Here is a 14,007-nt window from a genome sequence, read left to right as displayed (position 1 = left end):
CTAAATTGATATTCTGCCGCTTATTTTCTGCACTATTTGTTTGAACATATACTTAATTATTTATCTTCTGTATGTTATAAAATTAATCATGCTGATAGCATGAGGTTAATTGTATGTACACAGTACTCTTGTATTGTTTCTGAGCCACAATCCTTGCAGCCATTATAATTGTTTTTTTTTAAATTTAAACTTGTTTTTAACGCAAACTAATTTATTAAAATAATGTACATTTTGATAGCATAAACTTCAATGGACATTCTCATGAACCTGCCAAAGTATTGGCTTTATGGTATATTTATATAAATTTAATAGCTTTTACATTAGTTGTTTTATCAATAGTGCCCAAAAACTAAAAAAACTCCCACTAAATGTGTTGTTGTGTGCTAAGTGGCTATTTGATAGTGAATATTTAAAATATAGGTGTATTTTACATGTGCTATAAATTAAAAATAATACATTTGAAGTTATATGACATATTGCAACTAAAATTAATATTTTTGTTTCCGTTTTATTGGAAGCAAAATTAATTTAAAACTTAGTAGTAGTATTCTTTTCAACTTTTTTTTTCTTTATTAAAATGAGGATGATGATGAGGGTAGTGTCGACATCATCGATGGTGTCAAAAGAGTTGGTGATAAGATCAGAATTGGTAAAGCTATGGCTCATTTGTATGGTGAAGTTTAGGTAACAAATTAGTAAGTGTTGGGACACTAATAAAATATATTTTCAATGAAATTGTGTGTTTTATTTTCTCATGCATAACAGCTAAAACTTCTTTCATACTCATGTGATCTAGATGTGTTGAATTGATGTTTTGATCACTTAGTTCTTCGTAAACATTTTTCTGTGCTTTAGATGTTATATGTTGATATGTTAACCTTTTGATCATGATTTCCTACTGCTATCGGCAAACTATGCTAGCTAATGATGTATACTAAGTATAACACCATATCTCAAATATGATATAATGATGCATCCATAATACAATGTAATGATGTATCTAAAATAACGTGTGATGAATAACTTCGTATTAAACTCCCAAAAATAACTTCCACCCTCTGTGGCTGCTAACCATCAACCACCGAACATACTAGACCACCGCAGCCCAAATATGGTGTAACAACGTATCGCAATAACGGTGTAATGACATATCTCGAATACGATGTAACGATTGATCACAAATATGGTGTAATTAATAACACTATATAAATATCCTAATGATAACTTTTGACCTCAATAGCTGTCGACCACAGTTGACCACTGATTGACAGCCACCTCTGCTCGTCATTGTTGACAAAATTTGTTAGTTAACAACGTACCTCAAATACAGTGTAACAACATATACCAAATGGAGTGTAATTAATAACATTGTATAAAAGTCCCTGCGATAAATTCTAACCTCTATACCCGCCAACTACCATCGACCACCATCTGCTGATTGCCTCTAACGCTATCGTTGGTGAATTATACTAACTAATGATGTTTCTCGAATACAGTGTAATGGCGTATCCAAAATACGGTGTAACAATATATCATAAATACAATGTAAATGAGTAACACCATATTGAAGATTCAATGATAACTCATAATAACAATTGCTTAATTAAAGCGGTAATGTATTAAGATAAATGCAGTATAAACTTATAACCCCATCTTCTTGAGAGAAGGGTTGCAATCACCAACTATTGCCTTTTATGGCTAATTGACACTATCATAACTTCCAACTACGGTCTATGTGACCAACTAATGATATTGCAACCACCAACTACGACCTCTATGCTCAACTAATGCTATTGCAACCACCAATTACGACCTATATGGCCTCTAACAATATTATAATCATCGACTATGGCCTCCATGACTGACTGAAGCTATTATAAATTTCAACTATGACCTCTATGACCAACTGACGCTATTACAATCACCAAATACGACCTCTATGACCAACTAATGATATTGTAGCATCATTTATAACCTATGTGGCCAACTGACACTAATACAACTTCCAACTACAACATTTATGACCAAGTGATACTATTGTAGTCATTAATCATGACCAGTGTGGCTAAATGACACTATTTTAGCTTCCAATTATGATTTTGTGGCTAACTTTCGCTACTATAGTCACCGCCTACGGCCTTTGTGGCCAATTGACATTATTGAAGCCATCGACTATTACTATTATAATTGACCACATTTATTGTAGCCCATTTATGAATATTATAACTACATTACTATTTTACATCTGTGATTATCAACTTTGTAATTCCATCTCTCTAATTCAGGAGAAGGGTAAACCTATGTACTTACAATTACATAATGCACTATTTTGACTGGGTTAGGCTTCCTGATTTTTCTTTTCTTTTTAAGGGTTTTCTACGTAAAAAAATATTTGTCTCTTCCTGCTACTTTTTCTATTATCTGTGTGTGTCTGTTTTGGATCTTCATATAACGCTAGAAATCAAATATCACTTTTCCACCGCAAATCTTTTGATACATAACAATAATATTGTGCAGATTTTATACTGTACAAACAAATCATTATTAGTAGTATGCCAATAATAATTATATACAAATACGAGTTATCACAATTAAATATAAAATAAAAATATTATGCTTGAATAAAAAAAATATTAGAAATATAAGTTATAAGTAAATAAAGATGAATCTTTAAAAAAATAAAATGAGACTAACTGTTCATTAAATATTATATACTCGATTATATTTATTATAAGAGTATATAAGAGGAATATAGAGGAAGAGGAGAAAAAAGACTGTAATTTCATTGTTGTTTACTTGAGGGAGGAGGCAATGATAATTGTTTCGTAAGTACTAAAGAAATGGGTGTTTGTTCGATCAACGAATAAAGAGGATGGACTGGCTATTTTTTTAAAAGTACGAGGAGGTTGTTTAAGGTTAAGGTTTTCAGAAGAGAGGGTAGGTGAATACACCTAAATTTTTTTTACTTTTTTATATATATTTTATGCTCATTTTTAATGATATTATACTTTAATGGAAGGTATTTTGCGTGTTTTTGGTTTCAGGCACAAGAGATGGAGTTTTGGAGAAAATGAAGCAAAAATGATTGGAGTCAAATGAAACAAGAAATTTTTTTTGACATGGCAGGTTTTGATGTCTTTTTTTATACTTAATTTAATTTACATATATCACATATTTTTGAATGAAATTACATTTTAAATAAATATTATTTTCATTTTTATCTTGTAGGTATGACACTTGGAGCGAATTGGAGCTGAAATAGTTCAAAACAGAGGAAAATAGGAGCAAACGGGATGCTGCCAGCAGAGTGGCGCTTAGGCGCTTGTCCCCGTCCAGAAAATAGAAAGACGACCCCTAGGCGCCAAAAACTGCCCCAGACGATTTCTAAACGCCCCAAGGAGTTATTAGGGGGATTTTGGCACTTGAAAAGGCACATTTTCACATTTTAAACTCTTGAAATCGTCAGGAATACCTAGAGGCGGTAGATAGGGGGGGCCTAGAGGTGGTAGATAGGAGTAGAAAATGTAGTTTTTTTACTTTTTTTAGATAGAATGAATATGGGAATTTGAGAGATATCTGAAAGGAATTATATTAGCATTGCATGGATCAACATGAGACTTTGTTGAAGGGATTTTCATATATCTTTCAGAGAGAAAAAAACAAAGTATTGTGTTCTTCATTATATTATAATTGTTGTAAACACTTATCTAGTAGATTTGCTCTGATTTAAATGAAATTTTCTGTTGTGTTTTCTCCATGCTTAGTAAGTAGTTTTCCTTACTCTTTCCTCTTGTTATGAAGTAGTGGCATAAGTGAGAAAATTTATTTTATGATAGATTAATTTTAATTTCTTTGTGATGAGTAATATTTTTGTTGCTTCATTGACATAACGTACTGACCATATATTATGTTAAAATTTGTTGTAAGTTGAGACTAAGACTTAGAAGAGCGATGACTTCACAACTTGAGTGCACTCACATTGTCCGATTGACTATGGCAAAGTAGTTTAGGCGGAAATGCAATGTTTGGGTGTAAATTGATGTTTCTAGGGCGACATGCTAGATTATTACCAATTTGATCTATAGTTGGAAATCAAGGCTAACTTAGTCACCAACTACATTAATTTCTAAGCATTTCATTCCTCCACCTTATCTAGGACATCACAAGAGAAAGATAGTTTTTACTTCTCAAAATTCTTAAAACTAATTTTTTTAGTGAGGTTTATCTTTAGATTTGGGTTAGTATTTAGGAGTAGTTGTTAAAAAAATACCCATTATTGACATTCCAAACTAAGATATGATAGTAGCAGACTAGAATTAGTCTAAGGGGTTTCTTGCCTCGCTTCTCTGTGAGATCGATACTTTAGGTTTTAACGAAAACCCTATATTACTTGAAACGACACTGCACTTGCGTAAAACTCATAGTGTGTGAAATATAAATTAAATTCTAAATTCTATAACATATGCATTTTACACACTAGCCGACTAAAGAAACCAGGTCAAGTTTTTGGCTTGGAAACTAAATAACTACAAAATTACGGGTCAGTTCATAGGCACAATGGAATTATACAAGGGGACTTCGATGCATACCATGGAAAGTGGCTCTTTGCAATGCCTGGGACTCACCTTTCTTAAAACTGGGCTGGTGGTTCTTTGCAATGCCTGGGACTCACCTTTCTTAAAACTAAAAGGAAGGCGATATCTAGTGCGAGAGGAAGAAAATAAGATATAATAGGAAAATTCATGTGATTAGTTGTTGAGGGGAGCGAGGTGATCTCAAAATGGGGTGCTTATTCATGAAAGAATAATTAAAGTTTGTTGCACTTCGATAAAGAAGGTTTAGGGTTTAGGGTTTAAGGTTAGGTTTAGAGTTTAGGGTTAAGGTTTATGGTTTTTTGTTTAGGGTTTAGGGTTTGGGGTTTTGGGTTTAGGGTTTGGAGATTAGGATTTGGGGTTTTTAGGCTTTATGGTTTTAGGGTTTAGGGTTTTTGGGGATTGGTGTTTTTAGGGATCAGGGTTTTTAGGGCTTGGGGTTTAGGGTTCAAGTTTTTTAGGGTTTTGGGTTTATGTTTTAAGGTTTAGGGTTTAGGGTTTTGAGGGTTTAGATTTTAGGGCTTAAGTTTTGCGGTTTAGGGTTGGGTTTAGGGTTTAGGTTTTAGGGTTTTGGGTTTAGAGTTTAGTGTTTTAGATTTTAGGGTTTAGGGTTTAGGATTTTAGGGTTTAGAGCTTATGATTTATGGTTTTTAGGGTTTAAGGTTTAGAGTTTTTAGGGTTTAGGATTCAGCGTTTCAGGGTTTAGGGTTTAAGCTTTCGAGATTAAGCTTTAGGGTTTAGGGTTTTACTATTTAAGTTTTAGGGTTTAGGGTTTTTAGAGTTTAATATTTACGGTTTAGGGTTTAGGGTTTAGGATTTATGGTTTAGGGTTTTAAGGTTTTAGGGTTTAGGATTTAGAGTTTAGGGTTTATAGTTTATGGTTTAAAGTTTAAGGTTTAGGGTATAGTGTTTTAGGGTTTAGGTTTAGGTTTTAGGGTTTAGGGTTTACGATTTTTTAATGTTTAGGTTTAGAGTTTAGGGCTTTTAGGTTTTATGGTTTAGGGTTTAAGGTTAGCGTTTTGCGATTAGGGTTTATGATATAAGGGTTTAGAGTTTCGGGTTTAGGGTTTAGGGTTTAGGGATTAGAGCTTAGGGTTTTAGGGTTTTAGGTTTAGGGTTCAGGGTCTTTAGCGTTTCCTGTTTTTGGTTTAAGGTTTAGCATTTATGGTTTAGGGCTTTTTGGTTTTAGGGTTTAGGGTTTAGTTTTGAAGGATTGGTTTAGTTTTGAAGGATTTTAGAGGGTTTAGTTTTGAAGGATTTTAGGGTTTAGGGTTTAGAGGTTAGGGTTTTAGGTTTAAGGTTCTTAGGGTTTTTGGTTTAGGGTTTTGGGTTTAGTGTTTTGGGTTTAACGTTTGGGTTTAGGGTTTTTAGAGTATAGGGTTCAGGGTTTAAGGTTTTTAGGGTTTAGGGTTTTGGATTTTAGGATTTAGTGTCTAGGGTTTAGGGTTTAACATTTACGATTTAGTGTTTAGGGCTTATGTTGTAAGGGTTAGGGTTTAAGGATTAAGGTTTGGGTTTAGGGTTTAGGGTTTAAGGTTTTTAAGGTTTAGGGTTTAGGGTTTAAGGTTTATGGTTTAGAATTCTTAGGGTGTAGGTTTTAGGGTTTATGGTTTTGCGTTTAGGGTTTAGGATTTTTAGGGTTTATGGTTTAGGGCTTTATGGTTTAGGGTTTAGGGTTTATGGTTTTTAGGGTTTAAGGTTTAGGGTTTAGGGATTAAGGTTTTTAAGGTTGGGTTTAAGGCTTAAGGTTTAGGGTTTTAGGGTTTAGTGTTTAGGGTTTAGAGTTTAGTGTTTAGGTAGAGGGTTTTTGTAGGGTTTAAGGTTTAGGGTTTTTCGGGTTCAGTGTTCAGGGTTTAGGGTTTAGGACTTAGGGTTTAGGGTTTTTTAGGGTTTAGGGTCTAGACTTTGATGGGTTTTAGGTTTAGGGTTTAATGTTTTTAGGGGTTTAGGATTTTATTGGTTTTGGGTTTAGGGTTTAGGGTTTGTTATTTAGGGTTTTAAGGGTTTTGGGTTTAGGGTTTAGGGTTAAGGGTTTTGGGTTTTTAGGGTCTAGGGTTTAGGGTTTATTATTTAGGGTTTAGGGTTTAGGGTTTAGGGTTTTTAGGGTGTTTTATTTAAGGTTTTGGGTTTTAGGGTTTAGGGTTTAGGGTTTAGGGTTTAGGGTTTTATGGTTTAGGGTTTATGGTTTTGGGTTTTAGGGTTTAGAGTTTAGGGTTTAGGATTTTTGAGGTTTAGGTTTAAGAGTTTTTAGGGTTTAGGGTTTAGGGTTTAGGGTTTAGGATTTTTAGGGTTTAGGGTTTAGGGTTTTTAGGCATTTTAGGGTTTAGGGTTTATGGTTTTTAAGGTTCAGGGTTTATTGTTTGAGGGTTCAGGGTTTAGGGTTTAGGGTTTATGGTTTTAGGGTTTAGGGTTTAGGGTTTAAGGCTTTTAGGGTTTAGGGTTTAGTGTTTATGGTTTAGGTTTTAGAGTTTTGGGTTTAGGGTTTTGGTTTTAAGGGTTTTGGATTTAGGGTTTAGGGTTTGAGGGTTTAGGGTTAAGATTTATGATTTAGGGTTTAGGGTTTAGGGTTTAGGGTTTTAGGGTTTAGGGTTTTTAGAGTTTAGGGTATAGGGTTTTTAGTGTTTCTGCTTTAGGGTTTGGGGTTTAGGGTTTAGGCTTTTTGGGTTTTAGGGTTTAGAGTTTAGGGTTTAGGATTTTTGAGGTTTAGGTTTAAGAGTTTTTAGGGTTTAGGGTTTAGGGTTTAGGATTTTTGGTTTAGGGTTTAGGGTTTAGGGTTTAGGGTTTAGGGTTTAGGGTTTAGGGTTTAGGGTTTAGGGTTTAGGGTTTAGGGTTTAGGGTTTAGGGTTTAGGGTTTAGGATTTTTAGGGTTTAGGGTTTAGGGTTTTTAGGCATTTTAGGGTTTAGGGTTTATGGTTTTTAAGGTTCAGGGTTTATTGTTTGAGGGTTCAGGGTTTAGGGTTTATGGTTTTAGGGTTTAGGGTTTAGGGTTTAGGATTTTTAGGGTTTAGGGTTTAGGGTTTTTAGGCATTTTAGGGTTTAGGGTTTATGGTTTTTAGGGTTTAAGGTTTAGGGTTTAGGGATTAAGGTTTTTAAGGTTGGGTTTAAGGCTTAAGGTTTAGGGTTTTAGGGTTTAGTGTTTAGGGTTTAGAGTTTAGTGTTTAGGTAGAGGGTTTTTGTAGGGTTTAAGGTTTAGGGTTTTTCGGGTTCAATGTTCAGGGTTTAGGGTTTAGGACTTAGGGTTTAGGGTTTTTTAGGGTTTAGGGTCTAGACTTTGATGGGTTTTGAGGGTTTAGAGTTTAGGGTTTTAGTGTTTAGAGTTTTAGTGTTTAAGGTTTAGGTTTTATGGTTTAGGGTTTAGAGTTTAAGATTTTTAGGGTTTATGGTTTAGGGTTTAGGGTTTTAAGGGTTTTGGGTTTTGGGTTTAGGGTTCAGGGTTTCTAGGGTTTTGGATTTAGGGTTGGGGTTTTGGGTTCAGGGTTTCTAGGGTTTTGGATTTAGGGTTTTAGGGGTTTTAGGGTTTAGGGTTTTTGGGTTTACGGTTTAGGTAGAGAGGTTTTTTAGGGTTTAAAGTTTAGGGTTTTGAGTGTGTATGTTTTAGGGTTTTTTGGGTTTAGGGTTTAGAATTTAGGATTTTGGGTTTTTAAATATAATGATTTATACGTTTAATATGAAAATTTTTCGAGAAACAAGAATGTCTAGCTATATAGATTTTTTTAATATGACTCATTTGAATCTTAATTATTAAAATGACATTTTTATAATAATATTCATAACCCATTTATTAAAGTAGAATATTTTTTTTAAGTTCATACATTTAAATTCTATATTTTAAAACTTCATCTTTCTAAGAGTTAATAAATATTTATTTTTGAAAATAATCTGGCACAAAATAAAATAACTATCCCTTTCAAATTTCTCTCCCTTATTAACTCTTTCTCATTTTTCTGTTTTTGGAAGCGGAACTTCTGTAAATATTATGAGAAACAGTGTCCATTTCGTAAAAACGCGCTTATAAATTAATGTAAAGCGCATCTTGCAGTTGGGTTCCTCCGCAAGAAACGCTCTTGCTCCGCTGCTCTCCACTTTCTCATCTCGCTCTTCTCTCTGAGCCCTAATTTCGATCTACAATCTGTTGCCGGAACCTTAGTTACCATCTTTCGGATAGCTTGCTGGCTGTTTCTTCAACTTCCTGGATCGATCGTGGGAAGCGAAGTGGCTTTTTCCGGCGGTCTTGGTCCGAGAGAACCACTAGGGCTCCGCCGTGAGGAAATGAGGGATGTTTTCATGGCTGGGGAGAACTGCGTTGGCGTGCTTGGCCCCGGTCCGGAGGTACGTGCGTATGAACAAGGATGAGGAAGCGGACGACGCTCTTTTCTGGTCGCAGGACAATGGGGAGCATTCGGCGGGCGGATGTGCATGTTCGGTCGTGCAGGGACATTGGGGAGCATTCGGCGGGGGAATTCTCATTTGCGGTCGTGCAGGCTAATGAACGCATCGAGGACCATAGCCAGGTTGAGACGGGGCCGATGGGCACCTTTGTCGGTGTATACGATGGCCATGGTGGCCCCGAGGCCGCTCGATTCATCGCGGATCACCTCTTTCTCCATTTCATTAGTAAGTTTAGCAGATTGTGGCAATGAATCATAAGTTAAATGATTGTATGCTTTCTCTTTCTTTCTGTTTGGCGGATGTGTTTTGATGATTGGCGCCTTCTTGAGCACAGAGACGGACGCATTTTTTTATTTTTCTGTGCCCTTTTTGATTGCGAGAAATCTACATGATATAAAAGAATCTGCTGCGTTTTCTTTAGCTAGTTTGATAAAACAACAGTTGATCGTAATTTAGTGTGTAGTAGAACAAATTTTGTCCTGGGAAATGATGCTGTTGCTGCAATTTGCTTGACTGAAATTTTCAGCATTCAGTCAGGCGTGGGTGGTATTGTTTGTATATTTCTTTTCTATATGGCATCTATAGGTGCTTTGGAAGCATTTTTATTTGAGCCATAACTATCTTCATGCCTATGTGATAGCATGATGCTATATAAATGAGGAGAAATCATTTCAATGGCTACCTCCTAACTGTAAGAGACACAAAAAAATGTCAAAAATCAAATTATTATTTTTAATCATGCCCATATCCTGGCAATTACCTGTGCTGCTTGCATGTTGAATGCATTATTATTTGGTGGTCATTTGATTCAGGAGGTCTCTAGACGACCAAGTGAAGGTTAGGGTTTTTGTAATTTCTCCAATTACACCAATGTGAGCTGATTACATCAAAAGTTGAGGGGCCGTTTGGGAATACTTTTAGTTTTTGTTTTTTATTTTTATTTTCTTTCATCAAAATATTTTGGTATGTTATATATCATGTTTAGTTGTTTTTAAAAAAACTCAAAATAATTTTTAGATATTTTGAAGGTTTTTAAAAACCAACTAAATTGTTTTTGAAAACGAAAGATAAAACATGCAAAAAATGTACTAAAGAAACTAAACGAAAGATAAAACATGCAAAAAATGTACTAAAGAAGAAACATTTTTTTAAAATATAAGCAAAAACAAAAAACAAAAGATTAAAGTGATCCGATACAAGCCCTACGGTTATATTTAGGGCTACACCAAAGGCTAACACATGGAAAGATGGAAAGCTGCACAAGACCTTGGCTAGAACAAGGTTACAAGGAAAAAACTATCATTTCATTAAGATTACATGCCGACAACTTCATCAAAGCTCTATAGAAGGGTGTTGGCCACCTGAGATTATTGAGCAATGAAATCTGTTTTATATAATTTATACTGATGTCCTTGTATTTAGTAAATACATTTCTTCTTTTTTCAGAAGTTTATTGGTAATTACTATCATGATTAAGTATTTTGATAAGACTTATGTTTTTTAAGTTTTTTAGTATTCTTCTTAGACTGTTGGAGTCAAATTTAATACTAATGGAAATTCTTTTTGTTACTTATTACAGTGAACTATTGTATTACTTTTGCCTTGTAGGAATATAAATAGAAAATAACTCTGCCTCAATGATTTTTCGGATTACACGACAGTTTTGTAGCAATATTTGCTCACATTGGTGAAACGTACAACATCCCAGTTATACATGCTTGAAAAAAGAACTGATGTACCAAATATCAAATAGGAGATTGAATCGGATTAGGTGCCATAAAAATTGTATTTTGAAGAAAATGAAGAGCTTGCAAGTTTTAATCATATTTCATACACAAGAAGAGAAACAGCTAAAACTCGTTTCTATCATGACAGTGGCATGAGATAATTTTTTGACTTGTCGGTGTAAATTTCATAAAAGATTGGATCTGTGAACCTGTAAGTTCTAGCTGAATAACCTTATTTGGTGAGGCTTGACTATGAGAATCTGCAATTGGGTCACGAAATCTTTCAAAGCGACTAAAATAACATCAGTAGTAGCACGAAATATTTTGCTGATTACTTACATCACTCTGGCTAAATCGTACCATCATTGGGATGTCCATGATCATGTATTAAAATTGCGGTAGAGGACTAACATGCCTTCGCAGAAACTGAATTGGACTGGTTATTGCACTTTCTTTATAAAATCTTTATGTTTTACAATTAATCTTTGCATTTCACTGATGCCAGTAGCCATTTGTTGCTGAATATGAACTTGAATATCATTCTGAGCTTTTAAACTTATAATTCTTAATATTTTTTGCTCACCTTCTTTATCAATATCTAATGTTTCCTCTTTTCTGCACCCAATATCAAATATAGAACTTCTGTTACCTTGTGATAATTTGTTTCCAATGCAAGAAGAAAGAATGAGATCTATTCAACATACTACTGATTTAACCAATCAGCAAAATACCGTCATCTCCCAGCTTCTACTAGGATCGTCATTATTTGGTCAAAACCAAAATGAACCCAATTTAACCAAACAAATTTGGTTGATTTGGTTCGATTTCAAAAATACATCTCAGTTTTTGTTTTTTAATACCTCAATATTCGATTTGATGTTATGTTAACCGGTTTTTGTTTTCATTTGATTGAACAAACTGAAAACTAAAATTCAAAATCAAATGAAGAATTCATGAAATTAAATCGATATGATACATGTAAGATATGTAACTCTTGATGTTTGTTCATAGCAGGACTCCAACTAACAAGTAAATCAGTTTGTTTATATCGGAACTCTTTAAACCTAATTAGCTTTTGGTTTGGTCAGTTCAATTTTATCAAGATTTTAATTGGTTCGGTTTTTTGGATTTCAGATTTCAATTGCAATCGGTTTGACCAATTTGAAAACTAATCCATCCCAACCGATTGAATTCTTATCCCTGCCTTCTAAAATATTATGATTTCCCCCTTTGATTAACAACAATTATTTCACAAACTTCACCCATTAAACCTCTACAATCAATCTCTCCAGGGATTGCTCGAGAGAGCGGCACAGTTTCGGAGGATATAATTAGAAATGCTTTCTCTGCAACTGAGGATGGATTTCTGGCACTTGTACGAAGAACAAGGCAACTGAAACCATCAATGGCCACCGTTGGATCGTGCTGTTTGGTGGGAGTAATTTGGAGAGGCACATTATATGTTGCTAATTTGGGAGATTCGAGAGCCGTGATTGGTTGTTTAAGCAGATCCAATAGCATAATCGCAGAGCAATTGACTCGTGATCATAATGCCTCTATGGAGGAAGTTAGACATGAACTCAGATCCCTTCACCCGGATGATCCTCAGATTGTGGTAATGAAACATGGGGTTTGGAGAATCAAAGGCATCATACAGGTTAGTTTTCCTTTTATTCTTTCATTTCAAAGTTCAATTTTTACATTTATGGCACTTGTGGATGAAAATTTTTATTTCACTTTTTAAAAAGTTAAAATAGCGGCACCTTTGACGTGACATGATGAAAATTTTTATTTCACTTTTTAAAAGTTAAAATAGCGGCACCTTTGACGTGACATGAAAGATTTGTATTAAAAATCAAAGTTTTAAGTGTTAGTTATGTAGATACATAAAGAACTGGGTGGTATGTATGTAAATGCCTTATTTTTATTTTTCAGGACATGATTGTAAAGATAGGAGGTTGCAATTGTAAATAGTCAAGATTTGGATGTCATTTATGAAATTGTCCTTGACCCCACCTGCTGTTTCTTGTTTCTGCAGATTTCAAGATCTATAGGTGATGCATATTTAAAGAGACCCGAAATCAAAGTTGACTCGTCCTTCCCACGTTTCCAGCTATCAGAACCACTCCGCAGATCTGTTCTAAGTGCCGAACCAGCCGTTTACAGCAGAGTCCTGAACCCCCAGGATAAATTTGTAATCTTTGCCTCCGATGGACTTTGGGAGCAGTTGACCAATCAACAGGCCGTCGAAATTGTCTCCAAATTTCCCAGACCGGTATGTATTCATGTATATTCATGTTCAATTCCTATGTATTTACGACATATCGAACGGATGATGATGATATTGACATGAAGGGATTGTTTCAGGGCATTGCGAGGAGGCTCGTCAGATCAGCATTGGATGTGGCGGCGAAGAAGAGGGAAATGCGGTATTCGGATCTGAAGAAGCTTGAAAAGGGAATACGCCGTTTTTTCCACGACGACATCACCGTCATCGTCGTCTTCATCGACCATGGATCGATGTTGCTGGAGCCAAATACGTCAGTGCCGGAGCTCTCCGTCAGAGCCTTCATTGATGCTTCAGGAATCTCAGAATTCTCAGCCTTGGAAGGGTTGGTAACTGCCACTGGAACCTCATCTGTTTGACCTTTAGATGCCTCTCTCTCTCTCTTTTCTGCTTTGCATTTTTCTTCTCCATAGCTTTGGTTGCATATTTTTGCCTATATACAGAATTAGTGTTGCTGCTCAATCTTTTTGGGGTTACAGGAAATTTTTGTTTTTGTTTTTAATTTTGTTTGTTAGGTCTAGTCCAGAATATTGTTTCATCTTAGTATAATCTTTTGTGATTAGTTGGATATATGTATCTGGAACTAGTTGACCATCAATATTCATAAATTCCTTTCTTTTTTTCAAAAAAATGATTTCATTTTTTTTTTCTTTTTCAAAGGGGTGTATGGAGACTTCCTGTTTTATTTTGTCTGTTAGATGTTTGTTTAATGTATTTTTTTTAATATATTTTATTTTTTTATTTGAAAAAAAAGTAAAGAAAGATGTACATACATACCCGCTAGATTCAAAAAAAGCTCATTGTTCGTGAACAGTTCGTGTTCGGTTCGTCAATGAGTTCGTGTTCGATTCGTTCGATAAGTAAACGAGACGAACGTGAACATTTTTTTTCATTTGGTTATCGAACACGAATTAGATGGGCTTTTTTTTTAATACATTTTTAAAAAATCGAATACAACTCGTTCGTGTTCGATTCGTTCACACCCCTATATTTAACATTTAGATTTCAATTT

At 34.7% G+C, this 14,007-nt stretch overlaps 1 protein-coding gene across 1 annotated transcript; it reads left to right on the top strand.

The window, feature by feature from the left end:
* The first annotated feature begins 8,642 nt into the window (after positions 1–8,642).
* Positions 8,643–13,593, top strand: LOC110021206 (probable protein phosphatase 2C 25). Its single transcript, XM_020719615.1, is given in 5 exon segments — positions 8,643–9,009; positions 9,011–9,206; positions 12,001–12,365; positions 12,747–12,983; positions 13,076–13,593. Coding segments are annotated over 5 exon segments (1,218 nt in total). The 5' UTR covers positions 8,643–8,868; the 3' UTR covers positions 13,355–13,593.
* Positions 13,594–14,007: the final 414 nt, after the last annotated feature.

The sequence above is a fragment of the Phalaenopsis equestris genome, unplaced genomic scaffold, assembly GCF_001263595.1.
Source record: "Phalaenopsis equestris unplaced genomic scaffold, ASM126359v1 Scaffold000123, whole genome shotgun sequence".
In the NCBI taxonomy this organism is placed as follows: domain Eukaryota; kingdom Viridiplantae; phylum Streptophyta; class Magnoliopsida; order Asparagales; family Orchidaceae; genus Phalaenopsis; species Phalaenopsis equestris.
Note: the sequence above shows the minus strand (reverse complement) of the source record. Positions and strands in the feature narration are given on the sequence as shown.